The sequence below is a fragment of the Bubalus kerabau genome, chromosome 11, assembly GCF_029407905.1.
Source record: "Bubalus kerabau isolate K-KA32 ecotype Philippines breed swamp buffalo chromosome 11, PCC_UOA_SB_1v2, whole genome shotgun sequence".
In the NCBI taxonomy this organism is placed as follows: domain Eukaryota; kingdom Metazoa; phylum Chordata; class Mammalia; order Artiodactyla; family Bovidae; genus Bubalus; species Bubalus kerabau.
The window spans coordinates 8,967,515-8,993,623 of NC_073634.1; the positions used below are offsets into that span (position 1 = coordinate 8,967,515).

A 26,109-nucleotide genomic window follows, 5' to 3' on the forward strand; every position below is an offset into this window, starting at 1 on the left:
TGCATTTCTCTGATAATGAGTGATGTTGAGCATCTTTTCATGTGTTTGTTAGCCATATGTATGTCTTCTTTGGAGAAATGTCTGTTTAGTTCTTTGGCCCATTTTTTGATTGGGTTGTTTATTTTTCTGGAATTGAGCTGCAGGAGTTGCTTGTATATTTTTGAGATTAATTCTTTGTCCATTGCTTCATTTGCTATTTCTCCCATTCTGAAGGCTGTTTTTTACCTTGCTTATAGTTTCCTTTGTTGTACAGAAGCTTTTAATTTTAATTAGGTCCCATTTGTTTATTTTTGCTTTTATTTCCAATATTCTGGGAGGTGGGTCATAGAGGATCCTGCTGTGGTTTATGTCGGAGAGTGTTTTGCCTATGTTTTCCTCTAGAAGTTTTATAGTTTCTGGTCTTACATTTAGATCTTTAATCCATTTTGAGTTTATTTTTGTGTATGGTGTTAGAAAGTGATCTAGTTTCATTCTTTTACAAGTGGTTGACCAGTTTTCCCAGCACCACTTGTTAAAGAGATTGTTTTTTCTCCATTGTATATTCTTGCCTCCTTTGTCAAAGATAAGGTGTCCATAGGTGCGTGGGTTTATTTCTGGTCTTTCTATTTTGTTCCATTGATCTATATTTCTGTCTTTGTGCCAGTACACACTGTCTTGATGACTCTGGCTTTGTAGTAGAGACTGAAGTCAGGCAGGTTGATTCCTCCAGTTCCATTCTTCTTTCTCAAGATTGCTTTGGCTATTTGAGGTTTTTTGTATTTCCATGCAAATTGTGAAATTATTTGTTCTAGTTCTCTGAAAAATACTGTTGGTAGCCTGATAGGGATTGCACTGAATCTGAAGATTGCTTTGAATCTATAGATTGCTTTGGGTAGTATACTCATTTTCACTGTATTGATTCTTCTGATCCATGAACACGGTATATTTCTCCATCTATTTGTGTCCTCTTTGATTTCTTTCTCCAGTGTTTTATAGTTTTATATATATAGGTCTTTTGTTTCTTCAGGTAGATATATTCCTAAGTATTTTATTCTTTTCATTGCAATGGTGAATGGAATTGTTGCCTTAATTAAACTCCCAGTTGAAGATTCTGCCCAGATTTAAGGCTCTCTTAAGCTTTTGAGCATTTGGGGAAGCAGGAGGATCATCCCTCCATTGTTTCAGAATTCTTGACCATTTCCTGTGATCTTCTTTTTAAATTTGTTTCTCAAGTGGAGGGAGATTACTTTACCATGTTGTTGTGTTGATTTCTGCTGTACAGCAACTCAAATCAGCCATAATTAAATACATGTCCCCTCCCTCGTGAGCCTCCCTCCCCGCCCCCATCCCACTCCTCTAGGTCAATCACAGAGCACCGAGCTGGGCTCCCTGTGTTATGTAGCAACTTCCCACCAGCTCTCTACTTTACACGTGGCGGTTGATGGTCACTTAAGAGCCATCGCTACTGGAGAAATGACCACTGTCATTTTGAAAGCTGGTGTTGTTAAAAGTGACTGTGGGAGGAAAGGGTCCTTGTGTCTTAACACTGGTTATGCGCTGACTCCGTCTTCCACTCACAGTGATGCAGTTTGGCAAAGGGAAGTCGTGCTGCTACAGGTTTCTGACCAAAGGCCAGCAGTGGATTTGGCTCCAGACCCACTACTACATCACCTACCACCAGTGGAACTCCAAGCCCGAGTTCATCGTGTGCACACACTCGGTGGTCAGGTGCGGGCCAGGGGCTGGGAGGGTGGGCATCCTTAGGGGTCCCCAGCAGGTGGCTTGGAGCCCCAGTATCCTTAGGGGTCCCCAGTTCTGAGGAGTGAGCCCCCTGAGTTCTGCAGCAGGACTCTGCTCGCAGTGAGCAGACTAATCCCCAGAAGCCAGCTTCTTCCGAGCCCACACCCAGCCCTGGCCTCCCGGGGCTGAGACTTCCTCCCAGGGCCCCGCCAGGCCCCTCTGACAGCCTATCTGAGCTCTTCCAGGCAGCCAGGATGTTCCTCCGTAAATTACTGCTTCAGTGACCTACTTACATATTTTCCCTCATCTCCATCCGGCCCCCAGCCTTCCTTGGTAGGAAAAGAAAATTAAAATTTTGCCTCTGAATAACTCAGAGACATAGTCCCTCCTGCCACCCCTCCCCCGTTTTTGAATGCCTCAAAAACTACTGATGGCAACCGAGGCAAGATGGTACAAGAGCCAGAGGGTTCCTGGTGGTTCCCTGACCTCAGGGAGAAGTTACTTGCCCCAGCCCCATGTGGGTGGCAGGGCTTCCAAGGGAGGAAGCAGATCCAGTGTTTCCTAGACACTGCCTGTGTAGGGTCACAGTTCCCAAAGGTAAAGGGGAAATGCTGTTTGGGTTTTTTCCCCCAAGTACAAAAATTTTAAGAACATAAATTAGTTTTAAGCTGGTCTAGAGGAGAGCTTTTGAGGAGAGCAACGAAAGAAAGGTTAGAAGGATCACATTATATATAGGTATCAATACAGAACAGATAGATGATAGATAACAGATATATGATAGATCGAGATATACATATGCATACCTATTGTTACGTACATGTACATAAGAAATGGATGATTGTCAGCCGATAATGGGTAGTTAGGTAAATGGATAGAGCAATAGATGATAGATAGATGAATAGATAGATAGTTGATTGATAGACGATAGATGACTGGTTGATTGATAGATAATAGATGGATGGATAGATACTATCCATATACACTTACTTATGTATTCGATCAGGCAAAACATTCAATTTGTTTTTTCCATAAGATCTCTAGAAAACCTGAACAAGCTTTTTGGCCAAGCCAGTACACACACACACTCACACACACACTCACACACATGTAAATCCCTCCTCTTTAGTAAGTGAGGAAAGAGGAAGGATAAGAAATGCAGGTAATTCTAGGCCAGTGACCCTGATCATCACGTACACACCCACCCCCAGGGACCTGACCCTGACTTCCCAGCCCACCCCTGGGCATGTCAGCAGCCAGTGTTTTCTGATTCCATGTCCAGCCTCCACCCCCCGCCCACCCCCCACAACTGTCTGGCCCTTTGCCAGGGGGTCCTTTTGTCCCCAGGTAAGACTGAACATCGTCAACACCTTGCTCCTCAGAGTCTGATTTCCGGTCCCTCTTCTCAGATCCCAGAATGAGATTCTCAGATAAAGTAGGGAGCAACCAGCAGAGAATGAAGTCACAGGTGTCCCCGAGGCCCAGGAGCCACCACTGCTCCCTGGGCCCAATACCCAGCCCACAGCTCTATGGGCAGTGCAAAAGCCACCGCGGGGTCACTCGGCTGTCACCACTCTGAGTTATTTCCCCATACCATTCAAAGAGTGGGTCCGTAGACTAATTGGCCATCTGGGTCTGGCTAGTTCTAGGTTTGGTCGAAAGAAAACTTCTGGAAGTTTTATAGTCTGTAATTGTAGTCTGTAATTACTAAAAAAAAAAAAAAATTTATATATCACTTCCTCCTGTGCATAGTCCAAACTGAGTAGGTCTCCAGTAAGTCTTCTAATCATTTGAAGGCTGAGGCTCATCGTATTAATGAAAATAGGTTTCTAAAGACAATTGTGTGTGGGGGTTTCTGGGTAGGATGGGTCAAGATCAGTAAAAAGAGAAAAGAACAACAACAACAAAAGAAAGTGTAGGCAACAACATCCTGGAAAGGAAAATGTTCTTTTTTATGTGTTTAAAAGGTTTTTTATGATTATTTTTTTCTTTGGCCGTGCCCCACAGCTTGTGGGGTTCATTCCCTTCTCCAGGGGATCTTCCCAACCCACGGATCGAACTCATGTCTCCCACATTGCAGGCAGATTCTCTACCATCTGAGCCACCGGGGAAGCTCCTTAGTTCCCTGAAGTGAAGTCGCTTAGTCATGTCGAACTCTTTGCGACCCCATGGACTGTAGCCTACCAGGCTTATCCATCCATGGGATTTTCCAGGCAAGAGTACTGGAGTGGGTTGCCATTGCCTTCTCCAGGAGATCCTCCCATCCCAGGGATTGAACCCGGGTCTCCCACATTGTAGGCGGATGCTTTACCATCTGAGCCACCAGGGAAGTTCCCTGACCGGGGAATCAAACCCAGGCCCCCTGAAGTGGAAGTGCAGAGTCCCAGCCCCTGGATCACCAGGGAAGTCCCAGAAAGGAAGTCACTCTGAATGTCACAGTAGAAGTGACTCCTGTGGAATGTAGGCCCAGAAAGAAACCCATTCCCAAACAAGTAACTGGGCCAGCCTTGCTAGTGGCTGCCCTGGGAGAGGGTGTCACACAGCCCTTTTTGCTGGTGTCATCCCAGGAGGTCCCCCCTCCAGCTGTGGTCTCTTGATTTCCTGAGCAGTTACGCCGAGGTCCGGGTGGAGAGGAGGCAGGAATTGGCGCTGGAGGACCCGCTGCTGGAGACCGTCCACCCTTCGGCACTGAAGGTAATCCGATCCCCAGCACAGGAGGAAGGCAAAGTTTGGCTGAGTAGAATCTTTCATGAGTTGTGATCATAAAAATAGTAATACCTGAAGCAGCAGGTCATGTTTGTTGAGCTCTTGCTATGTTCCCAGTACTGTTCAATGTAATTTGGGGGGTATTTGCTTACTTGCCCCTCATTGAGGTTCCTGCGAGGTGGGCACTGTCAGTGTCCTTCAGGTGAGACGGAGTGTACTGTGGATGCAGATAACATGTCTGAGGTCACGGAGACTGGGAACTCACAGAGCTGTGCGAGAAAACAGCCTCTCAACTCAAAGCAGGGTTTGGTGACCTTCCAGCCTTAAAAGAACGACTGTGCAGGCAAACCTCGGAGATACTGCAGGTTCCACACCACCACAGTAAAGTGAATATCGCCACAAAGCAAATCACATTACTTTTTTTTGGTTTCCTAGTGGATATAATGGCACCCCACTCCAGTACTCTTCCCTGGAAAATCCCATGGATGGAGGAGCCTGGTAGGCTGCAGTCCATGGGGTCGCTAAGAGTCGGACACGACTGAGCGACTTCACTTTCACTTTCCACTTTCATGCATTGGAGAAGGAAATGGCACCCCACTCCAGTATTCTTGCCTGGAGAATTCCAGGGACAGAGGAGCCTGGTGGGCTGCCATCTATGGGGTCACACAGAGTCGGACACGACTGAAGCGACTTAGCAGCAGCAGCAGTGGATATAAAAGATATGTTGACCCTATTCTGTAGTCTGTCAAGCGTGCAAGTGAAAGTGTTAGTTCCTCAGTCATGTCTGACTCTGCGAACCCATGGACTGTAGCCTACCAGGCTCCTCTGTCCATGGAATTCTCTAGGCAAGAATACTGGAGTGGGTTGCCATGCCTCCTCCAGGGGATCATCCCAACCCAGGGATCGAACCCAGGTCTCCTGCATTGCAGGCAGATTCTTTACTGTCTGAGCCACCAGGGAAGCCCAATTGTTTTTTTTTTTTTTTTTAATGGCATACCTTAATTTAAAAAAACGTTATGGCTAAAAAATGGTAAGCAGCATCTAACAAGACAGGATTGACCTAAACCTTCAATTTGTAAAAAATCACACTCTCCAAAAAGTGTGATAAAGGGAAACACAATAAAACAATGTCTGCCTGTAGGTAAGTCCACTTTGCATCTCTCCCACAGATGAAAAGCGGGGGGTTATTCCATCATCCCATCGAGCTGGGGCACAGTCTGTGCATCCTGTCCTCCCCTTAGCCTAAGTGCTGTACCTGCCCTCAAAAAGAGCACCCCACAAGCTCATTGTCCCTCACATTCCCTCTATGGTATTGCTGGCAGGGTGTACTTGCCGCTTCTGTGTCTGGGGGTCTGAGCTGACGTTCTTGTTGGAGCCACCTTGTCATCAGGGAGTCCTGAGAGGAATGGAGAGGTGTTTCTCTTCACAAAGCCCAGACCTCTTTCCTCTCCAGCCTGAGTCCCTGGCACCCTCTGGCCAGGCAGCCCTCGTCACCGACAACTCGACAGAAACTCATAAGCAGACCAGAACCCTGTTTCTCAAAGGTCATTCATCAAGCAGACACATATATTGGGAGGAAAAAAGAGAGAAAGCAAGAAAGGGAATGTTGTATTTCATCAAAGCTAAGAAGCCATTGATTGTAAGATCTATCTCTGTCTCCACTAGGAAAGAGAGAAAGCTGCCCATCTGTGAAGTCAGGATTTCTTATTGTGAGTTGAAGGACATATCCCAGTTTCATTTTATGTCAAAACGTGGGAGGGAAGTTCATCTTAGAATTGATGAAACACAGTTCAAGTTCCAACCAGCCCGTGACCTAGAATCTAGAGTCTCTGGCTAGAAATCGACACTACAGCGGTGGTCAGTTTATCTTTTCTATGCACTGGGAAACAAAAAAAATTAATGTGATTTGCTTTATTGTGATACTCACTTTACTGCAGTCAGTGGACCATAGACGCATCTCTGGTCCATTAAGAACTGAGTTAGGAAGAGGAAGAGACCCCATTTAGAGACCAGAATGCATTTGCATCTTCGCTGAGCCGCTCCCACTGGCAGGCAAAGTGCTGCTGCGCTGTGTGGTGATTCCTCGCCAGCACCATGGTACAACACCTGTCATTGTTCATGGACGTGTTTATTACCCAGCTCAGTCACATGAATGCATCATATGTCACGTCCAAGGCTGGAATTAAGCTGTTCACAGGCAGGTGTTCGACACACCATACATCACAGCCAAAGATCAGGCATAGTGTGTCGTCCAGCCAGAAACTCATTATTGAGGTTTCTGACCTTTGGGGAACATTAGAGCTCAATGAAACTTCTCATCAACATGCACTTATGTATAAACACACAGAAGACTCTTGAGAGCCCCTTGGACAGCAAGGAAATCAAACCAGTCAATCCTAAAGGAAATGAACCCTGAATATTCATTGGAAGGACTGATGCTGAAGCTCCGATGCTTTGGCCACCTGATGCGAAGAGCTAATTCATTGGAAAAGACCCTGCTGCTGGGAAAGATTGAAGGCAGGAGGAGAAGAGATCAGCAGAAGATGAGATTGTTGGATGGTATCATCAACTCAATGGACACGAGTTGGAGCAAACTCCAAAAGATGGTGAAGGACAGGGAAGCCTGGCATGCTGCTGTCTGCAGGGTCACAAAGAGTTGGATGTGACTGAGCAACTGAACAACAAACACACAAATACAATCTCAGGCTGTCAGATTCAGAAGTCCCTTTTAAAGTCACAGCTCCAGGACCCTGCTTTTCAAACTCTCAGTGCTAATAGACCATTTGGATTTTTAATTTCAAATCTGTCACTAACGGATGCTCTATAACATGCAGGGAAATCTCTGTGATGTACAGCAGATGGCTAGAAAAGTTTCTCAGCTCTTCCTCTCACTTCCTGCATTTACTTGTCTGCTGACCAGGCACACACAATCCACCTGGGACCCCACTCTGAAAGGTGTGATTTGGGGAGCACTCTTCTTGTTTGGTCATGTAAGACCCAGTTACATAGGTTGTGAAAGCTGGACTGTAACGAAGGCAGAGCACCAAAGAATTGATACCTTCGAACTGTGAGGCTGGAGAGGGCTCTTGAGAGTCCCTTTGATGGCAAGAGATCAAATCAGTCAATCTTAGAGGAAATCAACCCTGAATAATCATTGGAAGACCTGATGCTGAAGCTGAAACTCCAGTATTTTGGTCACCTGATGCAAAGAACTGACTCACTGGGAAAGACCCTGATGCTAGTAAGGATTGAGGGCAGAAGGAGAAGAGGGTGTCAGAGGATGCAATGGCTGGATGGCATCCCTGATGCAATGGACATGAACTTGGGAAAACCCCAGGAGATGGTGAGGGTCAGGGAAGCCTGGTGTGTGTAGTCAGTGGGGTCACAAAGAGTTGGACACGACTGGGTGACTGAACAACAACTTCTTGCCTGGAGAATCCCATGGACAGAGGAGCCTGGTGGGCTACAGTCTATTGGGTCACGAAGAGTCAGACACAACTGAAGCAACTTAGCTTGCACGCACGCTGTGACCAAGCAGTAGGGTCTGAAAATATACAGTGAACCCGGCAAACCCAGACACACCCTGCGATTCTCTTTTGCACAAAGGCCTTTATGGCTGGTAGCAATCATTTCAGGCCTGTCTGGGCACACTCAGGGCCCACCCTCACTGGAGGCCCAACACAAAGGACAGAACTGTCATGTAGACTTAGACACAGGGATTTAAGACCTGAGACCAGGGACACCAGCCTGTCCAGGCAGCCCAGGAATCCCACCATCCTTCTGAGAATAGGAAGGAGCCTGGCTGAGGAGAATAATCATTATGTTTCTTCTTTAGCTTAAAAATCACTAGAGTCATCTTCTTAGGCTTATGGCCCAGGTGGCACTGTGGTAAAGAGCCCACCTGCCAGTGCAGGAGGTGTGGGTTTGATCCCTGGGTTGGGACGATCCCCTGGAGGAGGGCAGGGCAACCCTCTCCAGTGGGCTCCTGGAGAATCCCACAGACAGAGGCGCCTGGCGGGCTATAGTCCATGGGGTTGCAAAGAGTCGAACACGACTGAAACGACTTAGCACACATGCATGCGTGACACCTGAGCCAATGCAGGACGGAAAGGTGGTTCCTCAGGGTTGGAAAGTCACAACTGCTTTCGCTTCATGCCATGCTCTTGAGGCAGAGGCACCCTTAGGGCCCAGCAACAGTTAGGATCCAGGGATCAAGAATTGGAGACCTTTGCTCCTTGGCCTTGGGTGCCTTGAGGCTGCAGAGGAAGAGCAGTGGGGAGATGGTGTCCAGAACGGTCCAAAGGCATTTGTCTGATTGGAGTATTTATTTTTTATTTTTAAAATATTTGTTTATTTGGCTGCATCAGGTCTTGGTTGTAGTACCTTCGTTGTGGGACCTTTATTGCAGGCTTCTCTAGTTGCAGAGCTCAGGCTTCTCTCTCTAGTTGGGGTGCACAGACTTAGTTGCCCCAAAGTATATGGGATCTTAATTCTCCAACCAGGGATGGAACCCACGTCCCTTGCATTGGAAAGCGGATTCTCAACCACTGAACCACCAGGGAAGTCCCAGAGTATTTTTCGTTTTTTAGATTTTTTTTAATGTGGATCATTTTTGAAGTCTTTATTGAATTTGTTACAGTATTGATTGAATTTGTTACAGTCTTGTTTCTGTTTTATGTTTTGGTTTTTTGACTGGGAGGCATGTGGTATTTTAGCTCGTGAGGCGTGTGAGCAGGGATTGAACCTGCATCCCTGCATTGCATTGGAGGGTGAAGTCCTAACTGGATCACCAGGGAAGTCCCTCATTGGAGTATGAATAACCCAGTCCCACCAGTAACCTTATTTCTAGAATCTGCCTCTCCACCCCGCTTCTGGGAAAGCCAGGATTCTGGGCATAAGGTGACAATTTTAAGGAAAAACAAAATGCCAAGTCAATTATGAAAATCTAAAATATCAAAATAGAAGCCAAGAAAGTGTAATAAATACTGCTTACAGGCTGAAAAAAACCCTGAAACTCAGTTGCTCAGTCATGTCCTACTCTTCGCAACCCCATGGACTGTAGCCCACCAGACTCCTCTGTCCATGGTATTCTCCAGGCAAGAATATTGGAGTGGGTTGCCATGCCCTCTTCCAGGGGATCTTCCCAACCCAGGGTTTGAACCCAGATTTTCCGCATTGCAGGCAGATTCTTTACCATATGAGCCACCAGGGAAGCTACCAGGCCCTCAAAGATGCTAGATTATATATTTGTATAAACAGTCCACCTGAATGTGTCTGGAACTCTCTCCAAGCAGTTATAGTATTTCTCTCAGTACCCCTCAAGCTTTCCTACATATTTGGAGGACAACTAAAGTAACATAGTTCATTGCCATAGTCTTGATGCTGAAACATGGACTCTGTGTGTGTGTGTGTTTCAGGAGAAGGGCTCCAGCCTGGAACCTCAGCAGCACTTTAATGCACTTGACATGGGCACCTCAGGCCTTAACACCAGTCACTCACCATCGGCCTCCTCAAGAAGTTCCCACAAATCCTCGTGCACAGCCATGTCAGAGCCCACCTGTAAGTGTGACTCCGCAGAGGGCAGGGCGGTTGGGAGTATACAGAGTCCCACGAGGGACCCCACATTCAAGGAGAAGCTGGGCAGTCCGTGGCATGAAGCTAAAGTCGCCATCTGGTCCCCACTCCTTGCTTCTTTCCCTCTAGCTTCCTCCCCGCGCCCTGCCCCACCCCGCTCCATGCTCCGGTTCCTCCGCTGCCCCACGAAGCCGACATTCAGCAGGTGTCATGCGGACCCAGTGAGCTGCGTGATCAGGCAGGCGGCTGAACCACGTGGTGCACCTAAAGCTTGTGGGTGCTCTGCTGTCCTCCCCCTGCACCCCAGGCGAGGCTGGAAGCTGGCAGAACTTCTGGGCCTCTTGGAGCCCCTTCATCAGATTCCAAACAGGCCCATGTTTCATGCACACTGTGGTCACCCTCCCCCTCTTTTTAAAATTTTTATCTATTTACTTATTTGTGGCTGTGCTGGGTCTTCACTGCTGTGTGCAGGCTTTCTCTAGCTGCGGCCAGCGGAAACTCCTCTCCAGGTGCGGTACGCGGGCTTCTCACTGTGGTGGTCTCTCTTGTTGCAGAGCATGGGCTCTAGGGCTCGCGGGCTTCAGTAGCTGGAGCACGTGAGCCCAGAGGCTGTGGCGCATGGGTATAGCTGCCCCGCAGCATGTGGAATCATCCCAGACCAGGGATGGAACTCGTGTCCCCTGCCTTGGCAGGTGGATTCTTAACCACTGGACCACCAGGGAAGTTCTCTCTCCCTCTTTTGATAAGGGAGCTGTTAAGTGTGTGCAAGTCTGCAAGGGGCCGTGTTTTCTTGCAGCTACTCCAAGCAAGCTGAGGGCAGAGGCCAGCACCCCGGCTTTACCCAGATCGGCCCAAGAGCTCCCAGTGCCAGGACTCGGCCAGGCAGCCACAATGCCGGTATGTGTGTGACCCCAAACTTTCCCCCTAGACTGCGCTACAGCACTGCAAGGGCCTGCCAGGCCACGGGACTGCAGCAGCATCTTCCTAGAGAACACGCTGTACTTAGAGATTGTGGGTGGCGGGCGGGGGTGGGAAGCTAAGTAGCTTAATTGGCAACTAATTTGAAACACTGATCCCAAAATTAACATGGATGTATATCCACAGCGTGCAAAATCCAAAGGCATTTTAAAGCTTGAAACTTCAAACCTGGGGGGGTCTCTGGGGGTCTCACAGAGCCTCTGGGGGTACATGGTCAGGACCCTCCCATTTTGGACCCCCATTCCCAGTGAAAATGTCTGAGAAGCTTGATGTCAACAAAAATGTCCCTTGGCATATATTGGGTTGGCCAAAAAGTTTGTTTGGGTTTTTCCATTCCATCTTATGCAAAAGCCAAATGAACTTATTGGTCAACCCAGAATCAGGCAGTATCCTTCATATATGCCAGGCCTCTCCAGGACTCATTGGAAAAGACCCTGATGCTGGGAAAGATTGAGGGCAGGAGGAGAAGTGATGACAGAGGATGAGATGGTTGGATGGCATCACCGACTCAATGGACGTGAGTTTGAGCAAACTCCCGGAGATGGTGAAGGACAGGGAAGCCAGGTGTGCTGCAGTCCGGGAGTCCCAAAGACTCAGACATGACTGAGTGACTAAACAACATCAACTCCTCCAGGACGTCAGGGAACGCGGCCTCCTAGAAAACACACTGGCTGGATGCGGGGTCACTGTGTGCCTGCCATACTCCGGTGACCCAGCACAAGCTGCCACCCGCACCAAACTCAGTGGCGTAAAGCTACCAGGACTTTCCATGTTCACGGATTCTGCATCAGTAATTCAGAAAGGGCACAATGGGGGTGACTCCTCTCTGCTGCCTGGTGCTGGAGGTCTCCCCATTCAGGGCTGGGAGGTGCATCCCCGGCTGAAGGTGGGCTCAGCAGAGGGCATCTTCTGTTGACCTGCATGGACATCTCCATGCCATCCTCCCAGCAAGGCTCCTGGTTCCAAGAGGAAGACTCTGGAGAGGGACCTCCCACGAGAGCCAAACACAAGCCATATGGCTTTCCGTGCCCCCCACTTCAAGTCCCAGTACATTACCTGCACCATCCCTCTCGGTCAGAGCAGCCACAAGCTCACCCGTGGAGTGGGACACAGACCTTGCTCTGGATGGGGGAAGCGTCCCCAAATTTAGCGGCCATGTTCAGATAGTTGCCAAGTTCCTTCTTCCCATCCCTGGCTGACATTTTGGAGATGGGAGTGAAGTCACTGGGCTTTCCCGGTGGCTCAGCAGTAAAGAATCCCCCTGCAATGCAGGAGTCACAGGAGGCCCGAGTTCAATCCCTGGGTTGGGAAGATCCCCTGGAAGAGGGCATAGCGACCCACTCCAGTATTCTTGCCTGGGAAATCCCATGGACAAAGGAGCCTGGCAGGCTACAGCCCATGGAGTCACAAAGAGTCAGACACAACTGAGCAACTGAGCATGTATAAGGGGCCAAAAAACGTGAGACTCTACCCTCTGAGCTCCTGGTCCTTAGAGACCACCTCTTTTCTCGAATACCTCTAAACCTTTCTTCATGGGCTTTCCAGGTGGTCAGTGGTAAAGAACCCACCTGCCAATGCAGGAGACACAGGTTCAATCCCCGGACTGGGAAGATCGCCTGAAAGAGGGAATGGCTACCCACTCCGGGGTTCTTGCCTGTTAAATCCCATGGACAGAGGAGCCTGGCTGACTACAGTCCATGGGATCACAAAAAAGAAACAACTTAGCAACTAAACAACAAACCTTTCTTCTGAAGTGCTCCTCAAATTTCCCACTTGTTCAGGAATACTGAAAATATAGTATGCATAGTGAAGCGAAAAGGCTTGGACTCATGCCACCTGCTTCAAATATCACTCAGTTCATCCACTTAGTAGCTGTGTGACTCTCAGTAAGTTAACTAGCCTGTGTCTAGGTTTGGGAATAATTGTAATACCTTCTAGCTTGAGAATTGAGTGAGTTAATACATCAAAGGTACCTGGCAAGAGTACCAGGTGGTGGCAGACTCTATAAATGGGCCACAGCTAGAAATAGTAACAGACAAGGAAGCTGAAACCCAGAGAGGTGGACAGAAGAGCTATTTGGACTCAGGTCATCCAGTTCCAAGCCTGGCTTTCTCGCCACTGTACCAAATTGCCCTTCTAACAGCTGAGGTTAGCAGGGTTCCTCCACCCAGTTGAGCAATGGAACACAATTGGGAGAATCGGAAGCAGCCCCTAGGACTCTCATTTAAAACAAGGCCTCCTGCTGCTCTGCCCCAGTGCTATCCTGGGGACAGCTTGCCACTGCACCTGCTTTTCATAGTCCCCAGGGCCTGGGGCAATGATGGAATAACTTCAGAAGAATCTTTTTTACTTTTAAAAATTCTCAAGAGCTTCATGAAGCTGAGGGTTGCGTTTCTCATTTCTACACATCGTTCCCCCCACAATTCTAGTCCCCCCTGCAATGGCCCCCTGCCCACAAGGTGTGGGATTCAGCTGACCTTGCAGGGCTCTCTCCACCAGATTCCAGCAGTGTCCCGTGAAACTGCAGCCACAGACACTGCCTGGCAAGGCAGTGATGGAAAGCGTGCTGCTGCGTCCATCCCCGCTAGTGTGAGTGCTGAGCGGAAAGGCCACGCAGAGCCAACACTGGGTGTGAGTTCGCGACCTTTCTGCTGGACAACACCGCTGAGAAAGTATCAATTTAGGGAAAGACCAGCCAAATCCACCAAGAATGGAGCCTCGAACAGGAAGGAAGGTGGGGTGGGGTGGCAATGCCCAGCTCCGACTGGTGGTAGTGATTCTGCAGAGTGCACCATGGTGGGAACGTCGGGCCTGAGTGGTCCCAAGACCCCCCACCCGTCACCAGCTGTGTGTCAGCTCTGACTCCATTCCCTGCAAGGGTAATAGCCTGTGACCCCACCTTTTCAGGGGAACATATACCTGCCAGAAGTGAGCGATCCACTCCAGGGCAGAAGGGCCTCCTTGAAGCCAGAGAGCCCAGCTGGCTGAGAGACGGCGCCCCATCCCTTCTGTAATAGCCCAGAAGCTTATATGTATCAAAGCCACCCTCCCTCTCTCCCCCAGGCCCCCCTGCCAGCCCCGGCGTCCTGTGACCTCACACAGCAGCTCCTGCCTCAGACCATCTTGCAGAGCCCACCTGCCCCCATGTCACAGGTGAGTCTGGGACTCAGGGCAAGGGAGACCCAGGGAGGCACTTCCTTGAGACAGGATGCTGAAATCCACCGGAGGGTGTGGGTACACTGGTGCCGATGCACAGGCTCCAGACCAAGGCCCCCAGCATGAGACTCTTCCTCCCCACGTGCAGGCGGGGCATGTTGAGTTGTGGACCTTCCCCTTCCCCTGCCCTCTCCCCACTGTCCTCATCTCCATCCGTCCTCCCATTGATCTCCCCCGCATCTCTCTCCCAATCCTGTCAACAATCTTGCTTCATCTCTCAGCCACTTTTCTGTGTTCCTCTCATTTTTCACGACTCCTGATTGGCCACAATATTTTAGAGAAGGTCTGAGTTAGGACAAATGTCATAGGAAGACTCTACAAGGATTTAAAAGCTCTGAGTCTAGTACTATAAATACCACATTTAAAAAAAAAATAAAGGACCAGGGCTTTGCAGAGTAATTCCTGCTTTGTTTCAACAACAGTCAAAGAGTTACTATTTGGGTCAGTCAGGGAGTGAGTGTGAAGGAGGCAAGGATGCTTGTAACAGGGCCCTCGCTTTTGAACTCAGAGTTGAAGGGAGAGATGCTCATATGAACAGAGAAGCCACCATGCAGTGTGTGTTTTTACAGAACCAGTAAAAAAAAAAAAATTATTTATATATATATATATATATATATATATTCTGCCTTTGGAACTCCAAGAACGGTTGAGCTGACTGGTCAGACCTCAGATTTCAATTCTTTGATGGGATATTGAATTTTGCCCCCTCCCTGGCCACAAGGGGGTCCTGGGGGAGAGAGGGAGGGTGCCCCTGGCCATACTCTTGCCAAAGTGTAGAGTCTGTCTTGCTGCCAGTCTGGCACCACTGATGAATATCTTTTCAGAACATATGCCTGTCCCATAACAGCGGCCTCGTCTGTTTTCCTGGAATAAGAAAGACACACACTAGCATGGGCCCCTTACTAGAGTTAGACTTAAGTAAGGATATAAAACCAACCCATCCAGAATTGACTAATATGATCTCTATTCATCCTCATTAGGAAAAAAAAAGAATTATTTTTTTATTCTTCAAATTCCCAAGGCACATTTGGTAGGAAGTAACTTCTTTTATCCACAGGCCCTTGAAATGAGAATTCTTTCAACTTGTGGGTCTTCCATAGGAAAGAATGTCTTTGTTTTATAATAAGTCATGGTGTGATGAAGGCCCTTTTGGAATTCTAATTTTTCGTATATTGAACCTCATTTTAATTAACGCTAACGGTTCCTAGTCTCTTAGGCGTATTATACTTAATAGCTGTATTCTTTAAGAGGTTCTTGCATAATGTTGTCCTTTCATGTCAGACAGTTTTTCTCATGCCTACTCATGTGAAAAATGCGATTCTGCAGTTTTCTCTTTCTCCTCACTGATGTTATCACTAAAAGGGGAAATATAAAATAAAATCCAAACTCTAGGAAATTGGCTATCTGGGTAAGTGATGGTTTTGCTTCATGGTTGCCAATGTGTCTCTAAGTTGGAATAAAACTCTTTATCAAAAAGGCCATGATCTAGAATATAACAAGACTGGAGACTGTTATACAGAGTGAAGTAATCCAGAAAGAGAAAAGCAAATATTGCATGTTAACATATATCTATGGAATCTAGAAGAATGGTACAGTAAACCTGCTTGCAGGGATGCAGTGGAGACACGGACGTAGTGAATGGGCTTGTGGACACAGCAGGATGAGAGAGTGGGACGAATTGAAAGCGTAGGCTGGAAATATACACACTAGCATATGTAAACTAGACAGCCGGTGGGAATTAGCTGTGTGACGCAGGGAGCTCAACCCGGTGCCCGTGACAAACTAGAGGGGAGGGATGGGGTAGCCAGTGGGAGGGAGGTTCAGGACAGGAGGGAACAAGTGTGTACCTATGGTGATTCATACTGATGTACAGCAGAAACCAACACACCATTGTAAAGCAATTATCCTCCAATTGAAAGTAAATAAGCTTTAAAGAAAGAATATAACAAGAGATTCATGTTTGGGGGTTCCTGGAATGCCTTAGGAAAATAAGAATAATACTAGAAGTAATTAACACTCATGAAATTTGATGCTGGGCCCTCACCGATGACTGCCTCCAGCCCCCTCTGTTTCCCTTGGGAGCGAAGGGGCCGTCCAGAGCATCCTCTCTGGACATGGTGTCATAGCCTGCACTGTCTCCAGACTTTAGGGAACCCAGCACAGGAGCTTTTGTCTTCTGTTATCTTAACTGAATACCTGATAGAACTTTTCTTTCTCGATCGAATTCTTTTTCAAAATCCTAGCTTGGTGTTTTGATCAGTGAGATTTCTGAGTGAGATTTTTGTGATACCGTTGGTATACAGCAGATATTTTTAAACAAATGTTTAGCAGCAGATTTTTTTACCAATATTTTTTACTGAAGTGCAGTTGATTTACAATGTGTTAATTTCTGATATGCAACAAAGCAATTCACTTAAATGTGCGTTCATGCTAAGTCGCTTCAGTTGTGTCCAACTCTTTGCAGTCCTATGGACTGTAGCCTGCCAGGCTCCTCTGTCCATGAAATTCTCCAGGCAAGAATACTGGAACAGGTTGCCATTTCCTAGTCCAGGGGATCTTCACAACCCAGGGATCGAACCTGCGTCTCTTTTGTCTCCTGCATTGGCAGGCGGGTTCTTTACCACTAGTGCCACCTGGGAAGCCCATATATGTATGTATATATTCACATTCCAGATGAATCCCAAGGCTGGCCCTCCCAGATTAGAGTGCAATGAATTAGATCTGCAGGTCCCCATGGGCCTGAGAAAAGCTGACGGGGAGTCCCTGGGCCACCCCCACCCTTATCCAGAAGCCCTGCTCGTGGGCAAGCTCCCCAGCAGTGGGTCACTCGTTGCGGCAGTGGCTCAGGGGTGCTGCAAAGGGAGGGGAAGGCGCTGAAAGTGAAAGTGCACGGGCCACTCAGAGCGACAGCAATATCCGTCTGCATGGCTGAAATAGCACTCTCACTGGGTTCTGTGTCTTGACCCCACCTTCAAGTTTTCAGCACAGCTCAGCATGTTCCAGACCATCAAAGACCAGCTGGAGCAGCGGACACGCATCCTGCAAGCCAACATCCGGTGGCAGCAGGAAGAACTCCACAAGATCCAGGAGCAGCTCTGCCTGGTTCAGGACTCCAACGTCCAGGTGATGCCCCTTACCGGGCCGGCAGTCCCCTGGGCTCTTGCTCCCCACCGCTGTGTGATGCATCCTAATCCACCCTTTCAGGGCAGCCAGGACTCCCTCCAAGGCTCACTAGGCTGCCTTACTGTGCCCTGCCTCCTGGACAAACTGAAACCTCTACCAGTGAACTGCAAGTAATGAACCCCACCTCCACCGTCCCTGGCTCCAGGCCAAACGTAAAATTCCCATTACAGCCTTTTCACTCACCCCTCACTCTGTTGGACACACATTTCCTGTGTCGCCTGCATTTTGTTTCATGTGTCTGGTGGTTAGTCACCCTGCACAGACACCAGCCTCTCTCCCATGGAGTTTTAAACTCCCCAACACCTGTGTAACTGCTTTCCGAGCACCCCCCAGGCTGCTGACAAAGAGATGGTCTGCTATTTGCTCTCATCCAAAGCATGAATGCAGGGAGACATGAATCTGTGCCCATTGCTCCCCTGCCCCGGGAGCCAGAGACTGGAGGTCAGCACCCTGGCACCCCCAGGCCACCCCCATTGCAGCATGGCAATTGGGGTGCCCTCTGAAAGCAGCTGCTTTTAATAGGACCCCACTCCACCCCAGCCCCAGATGTCACTTCTTTGAATCCTATCGAGAGATTCCTTTATGGAGGGAAAAACTTTATATATTGGATCTCTTTCAAGGTTAAATTATTTTTACCAAGTTTCATTTAAATCAGCCCAGGACTGTTTTTCTTCCAAAGCACATTCTTTGGGCCCAGCCTTTGATTGTAAATGTAGCCAACCTTGGAGTCTGCCCTGAGTGAGGTAAGCCTTGGCACCCACCTAGGGGGGAACAGATGGAAGCAGAAGAGACCCCTGAGGGGAATGGCTAGGGTACTGACCCTGCCGTCCACTCCACCCCCCACACCCCCACCATCCACGCAACCTCTCCTGTGGACATAAGAACACCTTGAACTGAGATGGACACAGGATAGTACAAAGGTGCTGAGCAGCCTGGAGACTCCTAGAGCCAGCCATCCTGCCTCCCTGGGTCCCCACAGATGTTCCTGGTGGGCTTTACATATGCTCTAAACCTGGGGCTGCCCTCTCTGCCCGGCCTGGCCCCTCCGGTCCCCTAAGGCAGAGGAGCCAGTGAGGTGCACCTGCTCGGTGCCTCTGGACCAGCCACCACGCCCACAACCCTTCGCCCCGCCCACAGCCCTGTGCTCCGCCTATAACCTTTCGCCCGCCCACAGCCCTGTGCTCCGCCTATAACCCTTCGCCCCGCCCACAGCCCTGTGCTCCGCCTATAACACTTCGCCCCCCCCACAGCCCTATGCTCCCTCAACCTCCTGAGTGACATCCCCGAGTTGCCAAGGGACAATACTGCAGCATTTATGTGAAGACACAAGGGGTCATCAAAGTGCCTTGATCTTGATCCTCATCAATCCAGGGTCCTGTGACTAGAATTCCTGACTCTAATGACTTGAATGGAATTTTTACATTACCAGGAAGAGAGCACTAAGCCAGAAACTGCTAAAAGCAAGGTGGGTGGATGAAGATCCGCCTCAGAGCCCAGACTTCTCTATTTTCAAAGCTGAACTCTGAAGTGACAGAGATACAAGGCTATCTCTTTTGCTCTCTGGTATGAAGCATTATTATTTTTCTTCCTCCTGACAGTGCATTTTGTTGACCCCCAAGGTCTAGCACCTGATCTTTGTGAGCTATGACGTGGGCAGCAGGGCTCCACGTGTTATTCCGCTGGTTTCTTCCCTTGACCTTATCTCTGCAGTGGAATTTTCCAATGAGCTTGGAAATCCACAGTCAAACCAGAGAACGAGCCCTCAAAGAGTCTTTTTTCATGTATTTTTACACGTTTAAGGATTTAAAGAGATACGTTCCGAAATGTTCAGCCAAAATGCGATGTTTAAAAAAATAATAATAAGTGAGTCAAACATAAAAGATAAGTAAGTAAAAATTACTCCAATCCTCCCAAAAAATGTGGGAGGATAGATTAAATAAGAGCAAAAGGTGGATAATTGCTGAAGCCTAGTGTTGATATATGGGGTTTCATTATACAGTATCTATTTTCTGTACTTCTGAAATGTCCTGTAATAATAAGTCTTTGTAAAGCTAAGCATATAAGAACAATGAAAACCACATGTGAGCAGTAGGATTCGTTTGGTGGAAAATTAAAGGTTTTTTTTGTTTTTTTTTTTTTTCTCAGATGACTTTGCCCACTTGAATTAGGGAAAAATTTCCTCAGGCTTTCTATAAAACTGACTCCAGAGTACTGTTAAGAAGTCATCTTCTTAAGCCATGAAATTCTCCTTTACTGTCACTAAAGCAGGGGCGTGGACATGCACAGTAGCACATCCTACCCCTTCCCCACTCCCCCCAGGTTCATTATTCCCAACTTCAGTGGACTTTTTCCTACCTATCCCATTGGCTTGGAGCTTCATTGAGACTATGTGGGCCTGAGATGCTTGCTAAGTATATTTTTTTTTCCAGAAAATATTGGGTTATGAGGGAGACGTTCTCAGGGTGTGGTGTTTGCACCTAGATGGGATCATGAAGGGCGCTACATAGAGAGCTGTTCAGCTGAAAAGCTGTCACCCCTGCATCCTTGGGAGGTCACTTCTTAATTTATTTTTGAGAGCACTCGTGCCCTCTACTGGCAACGCCGAGAAAGAACACCTGTGGCAATGGCAGATGTGTTCTCTGATTGGTTCTTTCATCCATCTTTCTATCCGTCCATCCTTCCACCCTTCCTTCCATCCCTCTGTCCACACATCTATCCGTTCATCCACCATCTGTCCCCCCATCCATCCACACACCACCCACCCACCCCTCCACTCTTCCATCCATTCATCCAACTCGCAGACACCCAGTATGTTCCAGGCAATTGGTTAGGTACTGTGGGGACACAGGAATAAACAGAATAAGGTTTCTGCCCTCAGAGAACATACATCAATGGGACAGAGTAGCAGACCCAGCAGTCTCTGCCTTAATACAAGCATAAACAGACTCCCTTCTTTGAGCAAACCTTGATCTATTTGTTTGTTCATTTATTTATTCTATTCATTCACTTCTAAGTTTTTCTTCTTTTCTTTTTTTGAGCTGTGTGTTCATTGCTGTGCTCAGGCCACTCTCCAGTCGCAGTGCACAGGCTTCTCACTGTGGCGGCTGCTCCTGCTGCAGAGCATGGGCCCTCGGGTGCCCGGGCTCAGTAGCTGTGGTGCATGGGCTTAGTTGCCCCATGGCGTGTGGGATCTTCCCTGACCAGGGATCAAACCTGTATTCCCTGCATTGCCAGGCAGATTCTTACTCACTGGACCACCAAGGAGGTCCTCAGATAGTTTTTATATGCCTCAAGAGGCAAAGGAGCAAAAGGAACTCCTTTTTTATTTTAAATATTGTTATTCCCTAACATTTATTGAGCACCTAGGATTATGCCTCAGCATAAGTCCCATTAAATCTTTTATGAGGTATATAGTGTTAATGTTACTGTTTTATTAATGAGGACACTAACAGTCAATTTGAAGTTTTTGAAAATTGCCCAAGTTCATACCAGTAGTATGTGGGGGGGTTGGAATTTGAACTAAAGTCTGTCGGATTTAAGCTAGATGATACTGCCTAGCATAAATAAAGGTTGCATTTGTCTGAACTCTAATCAGAAGGTAAATTGTATCCCACCAGAAAAAATATTTGTTATTTAGTTTGAATACTGGGTTTTTGCTGAAATGTAAATTACCTCATGTGCTATGAATAAGCCAGCTCGCTGAGGTTGTGTAAAGCACTAATTCTGAACGTTCGGGTATTGGATCTGAGAGGATGGAGACCCAGAAAATTCTTGTTAAATTCTAAAGTGACAAAGAGCCTTCAGTCAAAATTGCAGGTTTTTCTGGTGGGTTGGGGCAGGAAGGAAAGTGGGAAGACCTGCCTGGTGGTATGGCTGGAAGGGCATTGGATGGTCATCTTGCTCAGGGCTTGACACACCCTATGGAGGAGATGCTGGAACTAACTGATTAAGCACCTGCCTGGCGTGATTCCAAAACCGCTCTGTCACTCAGCACGTGTCAGCATGTCAGTTCCATACTGAGTGTGAGGTTATGCCACCCTGAATGCAGGAATTCGGGGTAAAGTTCCAGACGATCAGGGGGGAGAGTCTTTCAGCCCTCAGAGCTAAGGATCTAAAATGGAGTGGGATACTGCTTGTCAAGAATCTGATACAGATAATGGAAGTGAAAGTGTTGGTTGCTCAGTCATGTCCGACTCGTTGTGACCCCATGGACTATAGCCCTCCAGGCTCCTCTGTTCATGGGATTCTCCAGGCCAGAATACTGGAGTGGGTTGCCATGCCCTCCTCCAGGGGATCTTCCCAAGCCAGGGACTGAACCCAGGTCTCCTGCATTCCAGGCAGATTCTTTACCGTCTGGGCCACCAGGGAAGCCCACGATACAGATAATACCAGTTTTTAATGCCCAAGAGGAACTTTTTTAAAAAAGAGATAGTCACAGGTCTTAAGTTTAAAGTATGATAGAAATTACTAAAGTTCTCTTTCTCAAACCTTTACAGTCAATCCACAGATTACATTTTATTTACAAATCTACTGATGTGGCCAAAAATACCAGTGCTTTTACTTGTGTTCACATTCAATTAATTTATAAATTTAACAAATGGTAAATAACATTCATTATGAAAACCATTAATTTACAAATTTAATATAGCTTAACCTTTCAGATATTTCGTGTTCTTGGCTAGGCGGACTTATAAACCTAAGAAGTAAAATCTCTCTGGGCCCTTAAGGAATTCTCTTTAAAAAAAATTTATTTCTGTATTATTTCTGGCTTTTCTGGGGGCTTTGTTGCTTCAAGCAGTCTTTCCCTAGTTGTGGCAAATGGGGGCTTCTCTTTGTTGGGGTGTGCAGGCTCCTCATTGCGGGGGCTTCTCTTGTGGAACACAGGCTGTAGGTACATGGGTTTCAGTAGGTGTGGCTTTTAGCCTCAGTAATTGAGGCTCACGAGCTTAGTTACACAATGAGGCAAGTGGCATCTTCCCAGACCAGGGATCGAACCTGTGTCCTCTGCATTAGCAGGCAGATTCTTTACCACTGGGCCAACAGGGAAGTCCTTAAGGAATTGTTTTAAATTGGATATACCAAATTTATAAACAAAGTAGACCAAGGTTCTTATAACCTTTTAAACACTCTTTACGAACTGGATCAAATTCTCTTAAACCTTTGCCACTAAAACTACCAGGCTGATATAGCTGTGCTTATTGAATATCTGAGACCTATTAAATAGCACATAGAGATTAGTGTGGTGATTGTAAAACTTTTTCTTAAACATCATTTTAAAGTTCATGGACTTGATGTTATGTCATCCTTTGGACTTACCTGCCTTCCTGGAGATGCAGAGGCACCTAGTTAACCAGGGCAGGACTGCCCTCTCAGCTGGGAGCTGGACGGATGATACAAACCATAGGATGGGTACAGATGGTGGTCACTGGTCAGAGATTCAAGCCCAGGCATAGGTCCTACTGCCAGGATGATGTGCCCCCCACCACTAGTCAACCAACCCTGTGCCACCGTGATTGTGTTATTCCTTCCATTCACAAGAAGTTTCTCCTTCTAATAAGAAAGTGACAAACCAGTACAGACTAAAAGAGCATGTCAAGTGGCATACCTGGCTCTCAGCATCTTTCACCCTGTTAGACCCCCATCACTAGACCGGAGCCTTCTTGCGGGCCAGGTCGGCACCCGTGCCACCGGCTGCCCCTCTCCGGCTCATGCACTCTGCTGGTGGCCTCCCAGGCACTCAGTGTCTCCACGTCTAGTGGGTGAACCTTCCCAGGCAGGTCAGCCTGAATAAGAAAGCTGCCATTATGCCAGGGATAGGCAGGCCATACAAAGGGCCGTACACGTGTGGGCCCGTGAGGGCAGTGATCACAGCCTTATGGCATTTCTGTTGTGCTTCCAGATGTTTCTGCAGCAGCCAGATGGATCCCTGAGCTTCAGCAGTGCCCAGCGGCCGGAGACTCAGCAGCAGCTCCAGCAGAGGTCCGGCCCAGGTCCCCAGCTTGTGGCCAGCCCGCAGCTTCCAGGGCAGATAGCCTCTGCCCAGGTCACAAACCAGCACCTGCTAAGAGAATCGAGTGTGATATCGACCCAGGTAAATGTGCTCATCTCCAGACTCAGTCCCTGTCACCAGCAGATGGTCTTCACGAACCAGAAATCTACTTCTCCTATGACCAGAGCTGGATAATCATGATGTGGTTTTTCTTGTCTTTGTCACTTCGAAGTCCCAAGTTCTACTGGTTCCCTTCTGTGTTTTATCAATATATTAAAATGCTTTAAAGGTATCATGCAGCTGGAATGTTCAGCTCTGATTCTGAGCTTGGCTAGAGGTAGAAATGGCCGTCTCTGACGTGCATGCTGAAAGCCACACATCCCCACATATGGGGACACACACATGTCCTTGGTGTCCGTCAATGCCCCTGGCTTTAGGCTTCCCAGGTGGTGCTAGTGGTAAGGAACCCACCTGCCAGTACAGGAGACATGAGACACAGGTTTGATCCCTGAGTCAGGAAGATCCCCTGGAGGAGGAAATGGCAACCCACTCTAGTATTCTTGCCTGGGAAATCCCATGGACAGAGGAACCTGGCAGGCTACAGGCCATAGGGTCACACAGAGTTGGACACGACTGAAGCGACTTAGCATGCACACACACGTGTGAGGACAGTTATCCACTTCTGTTTACCATCCCTTTCTGCAGAGTCACCATGCTCCTCCTGGTCCCCCAGATTCCCTCTCAAGCCCTGCCCTCCCAGTCATTACCACTTACTACCAGTGACCTTGCAGTCTGACAGGGTCACCCATCACTCAGTGGCACTTGAACCCAATGGATTCAAGAAGTTCTGAGCCCCTGCTTCCAGACGATCACAGTTTGGAAGGCTGGATACAGCTTTTCCTGAAGCCTCTTTTATTTATACACATAATCATGGATTTGGGCTTCCCTGGTAGCTCAGCAATAAAGAATCCACTGGCCAATACAGGAGACATGGGTTTGATCCCTGGGTCAGGAAGATCCCCTAAGAAGGGAATGGCAACCCACTGCAGCATTCTTGCCTGGGAAATCCCAGGCAAGAGGAGGAGGAGCTTGGGGGGCTCCTACAGTCCATGGGGTTGCAAAGAGTCACACAGGACTTAGGAACAAAATAACAAACAATCATGGATTCAGTAACGGCTTGCCTGCTCCAAGCCTGGCACTGTCCTTTAAATCCCAAAGGGTTTAAAGAATTCTTGAGATGCTTACGGTCCAACGGGAAAGCCAGTCATAACACCAAAACATCATAATGATGGTCAGTGGGTCCTAAATGTTCGGAAAGGCCTAAGCGGATACAGAAGGAGGTTCTGGGGAGGTGACACCTGAGTTGAGCTGAAGGTTTACCTTTCTTGTTTCGATGGTTGCTCCAGGGTCCAAAGCCGTTGAGAAGCTCACAGATGATTCAGGGGAACAGCCTGACACCCCAGTTTAGCAGCACCACCACTGCGCTCCCGTTGGCTCTGAGCCTGACCACGCCAGCTTCCGCCTCCCAGGAGGCCCCCCAGGGCCAACCCAGCCCGGACTTCAGCCATGACCGGCAGCTCAGGTATAGACTCTGTCCTTGTTGGAAAGATACCTGAGACATAGTTTTACACTCCGCTCTCTGCTGAAGATGGAGGCAGAGTTTAGACAAACAGACTCTAAATCCTCTGCAGTTTTTTTAATTGAACTTTTTATTTTGTATTGGAGTCCCTGGTCGCTCAGCCAGTGAAGAATCTGCCTGCCAATACAGGAGACCCAGTTTCGATCCCTGGAGAAGGCAATGACAACCCACTCCAGTTATTCTTGCCTGGAGAATTCCATAGACAGAGGAGCCTGGTGGGCTATAGCCCATGGGGTCACAAAGAATCAGACACTACTGAGCAGCTAACACTTTCACTTTTTTCATAAAGCAGATTAACAATGTTGTGATAGTTTCAGGTGGACAGCGAAGGGACTCAGCCATACATATACATGTGTCCATTCTCCCCCAAACTCCCTGCCCATCCAGGCTGTCACATAACACTGAGCAGAGTTCCCTGTGCTGTACAGTAAGTTCTTGTTGGTTATCTATCCTAAATATAGCCATGTGTACATGTCTATCCTCAATTCCCCAACTATCCCCTCATCCTTCCCCCTGGCAACCATAAGTTTGTTCTCTGTCAGTCTGTTTCCCTTTTATGAAATGACTCATTTGTTAATCAACTCTGCAGTTGACCTCAGCTCATGAAGTGACAGGACAGGGCTAGGGTCTCGATGGCCTGAGGAAGAGACCTCCTGCAGCAAGGATCCTCCAGAACAGAGCAGCTGGGATTCTGTGGGACCAGCCAGAAAGGGTCCAGTGAGGCTCAGCAGGTGCGGATTGGCCGGCGGGTCCACAGCTTGGGTACTGATCAGTTTCCCATTTCTGTCCTCCTCGGCTCTAAGGCTACTGCTGAGCCAGCCCATCCAGCCCATGATGCCCGGATCCTGTGACGCGAGGCAGCCCTCAGAGGTCGGGAGGACCGGACGGCAAGTCAAGTAGGTGGCCCAGGTTGGGGAGGGGTGGGGCATGGAGCCACACTGAGTGGTCTCAGGCTGCAGGGTTTCATCTGCCGGGACCAGCCACACGCCTGCGAGTCGGGCACTGCAGGGCGGATCCACATGCGCCCACACCTTTCTAAAGGACTCCTCCCCTCAGCTGTTGTTCCTCCATTTCCTGTGTCAAGAGAGAAAACTTCATGTCAGCATTC

At 48.2% G+C, this 26,109-nt stretch overlaps 1 protein-coding gene across 1 annotated transcript in view; it reads left to right on the forward strand.

Annotated features, from left to right (window-relative positions):
- Positions 1-26,109, forward strand: part of NPAS2 (neuronal PAS domain protein 2) — a 249,044-nt gene that overhangs the window by 209,595 nt on the left and 13,340 nt on the right. The window contains exons 12-20 of the mRNA XM_055539452.1: positions 1,560-1,707; positions 4,326-4,410; positions 9,840-9,981; positions 10,793-10,893; positions 14,038-14,127; positions 17,167-17,313; positions 23,273-23,464; positions 24,769-24,944; positions 25,805-25,897. Coding sequence (XP_055395427.1) covers positions 1,560-1,707; positions 4,326-4,410; positions 9,840-9,981; positions 10,793-10,893; positions 14,038-14,127; positions 17,167-17,313; positions 23,273-23,464; positions 24,769-24,944; positions 25,805-25,897 — 1,174 coding nt within the window. The remainder of the gene's footprint in view (positions 1-1,559; positions 1,708-4,325; positions 4,411-9,839; positions 9,982-10,792; positions 10,894-14,037; positions 14,128-17,166; positions 17,314-23,272; positions 23,465-24,768; positions 24,945-25,804; positions 25,898-26,109) is intronic.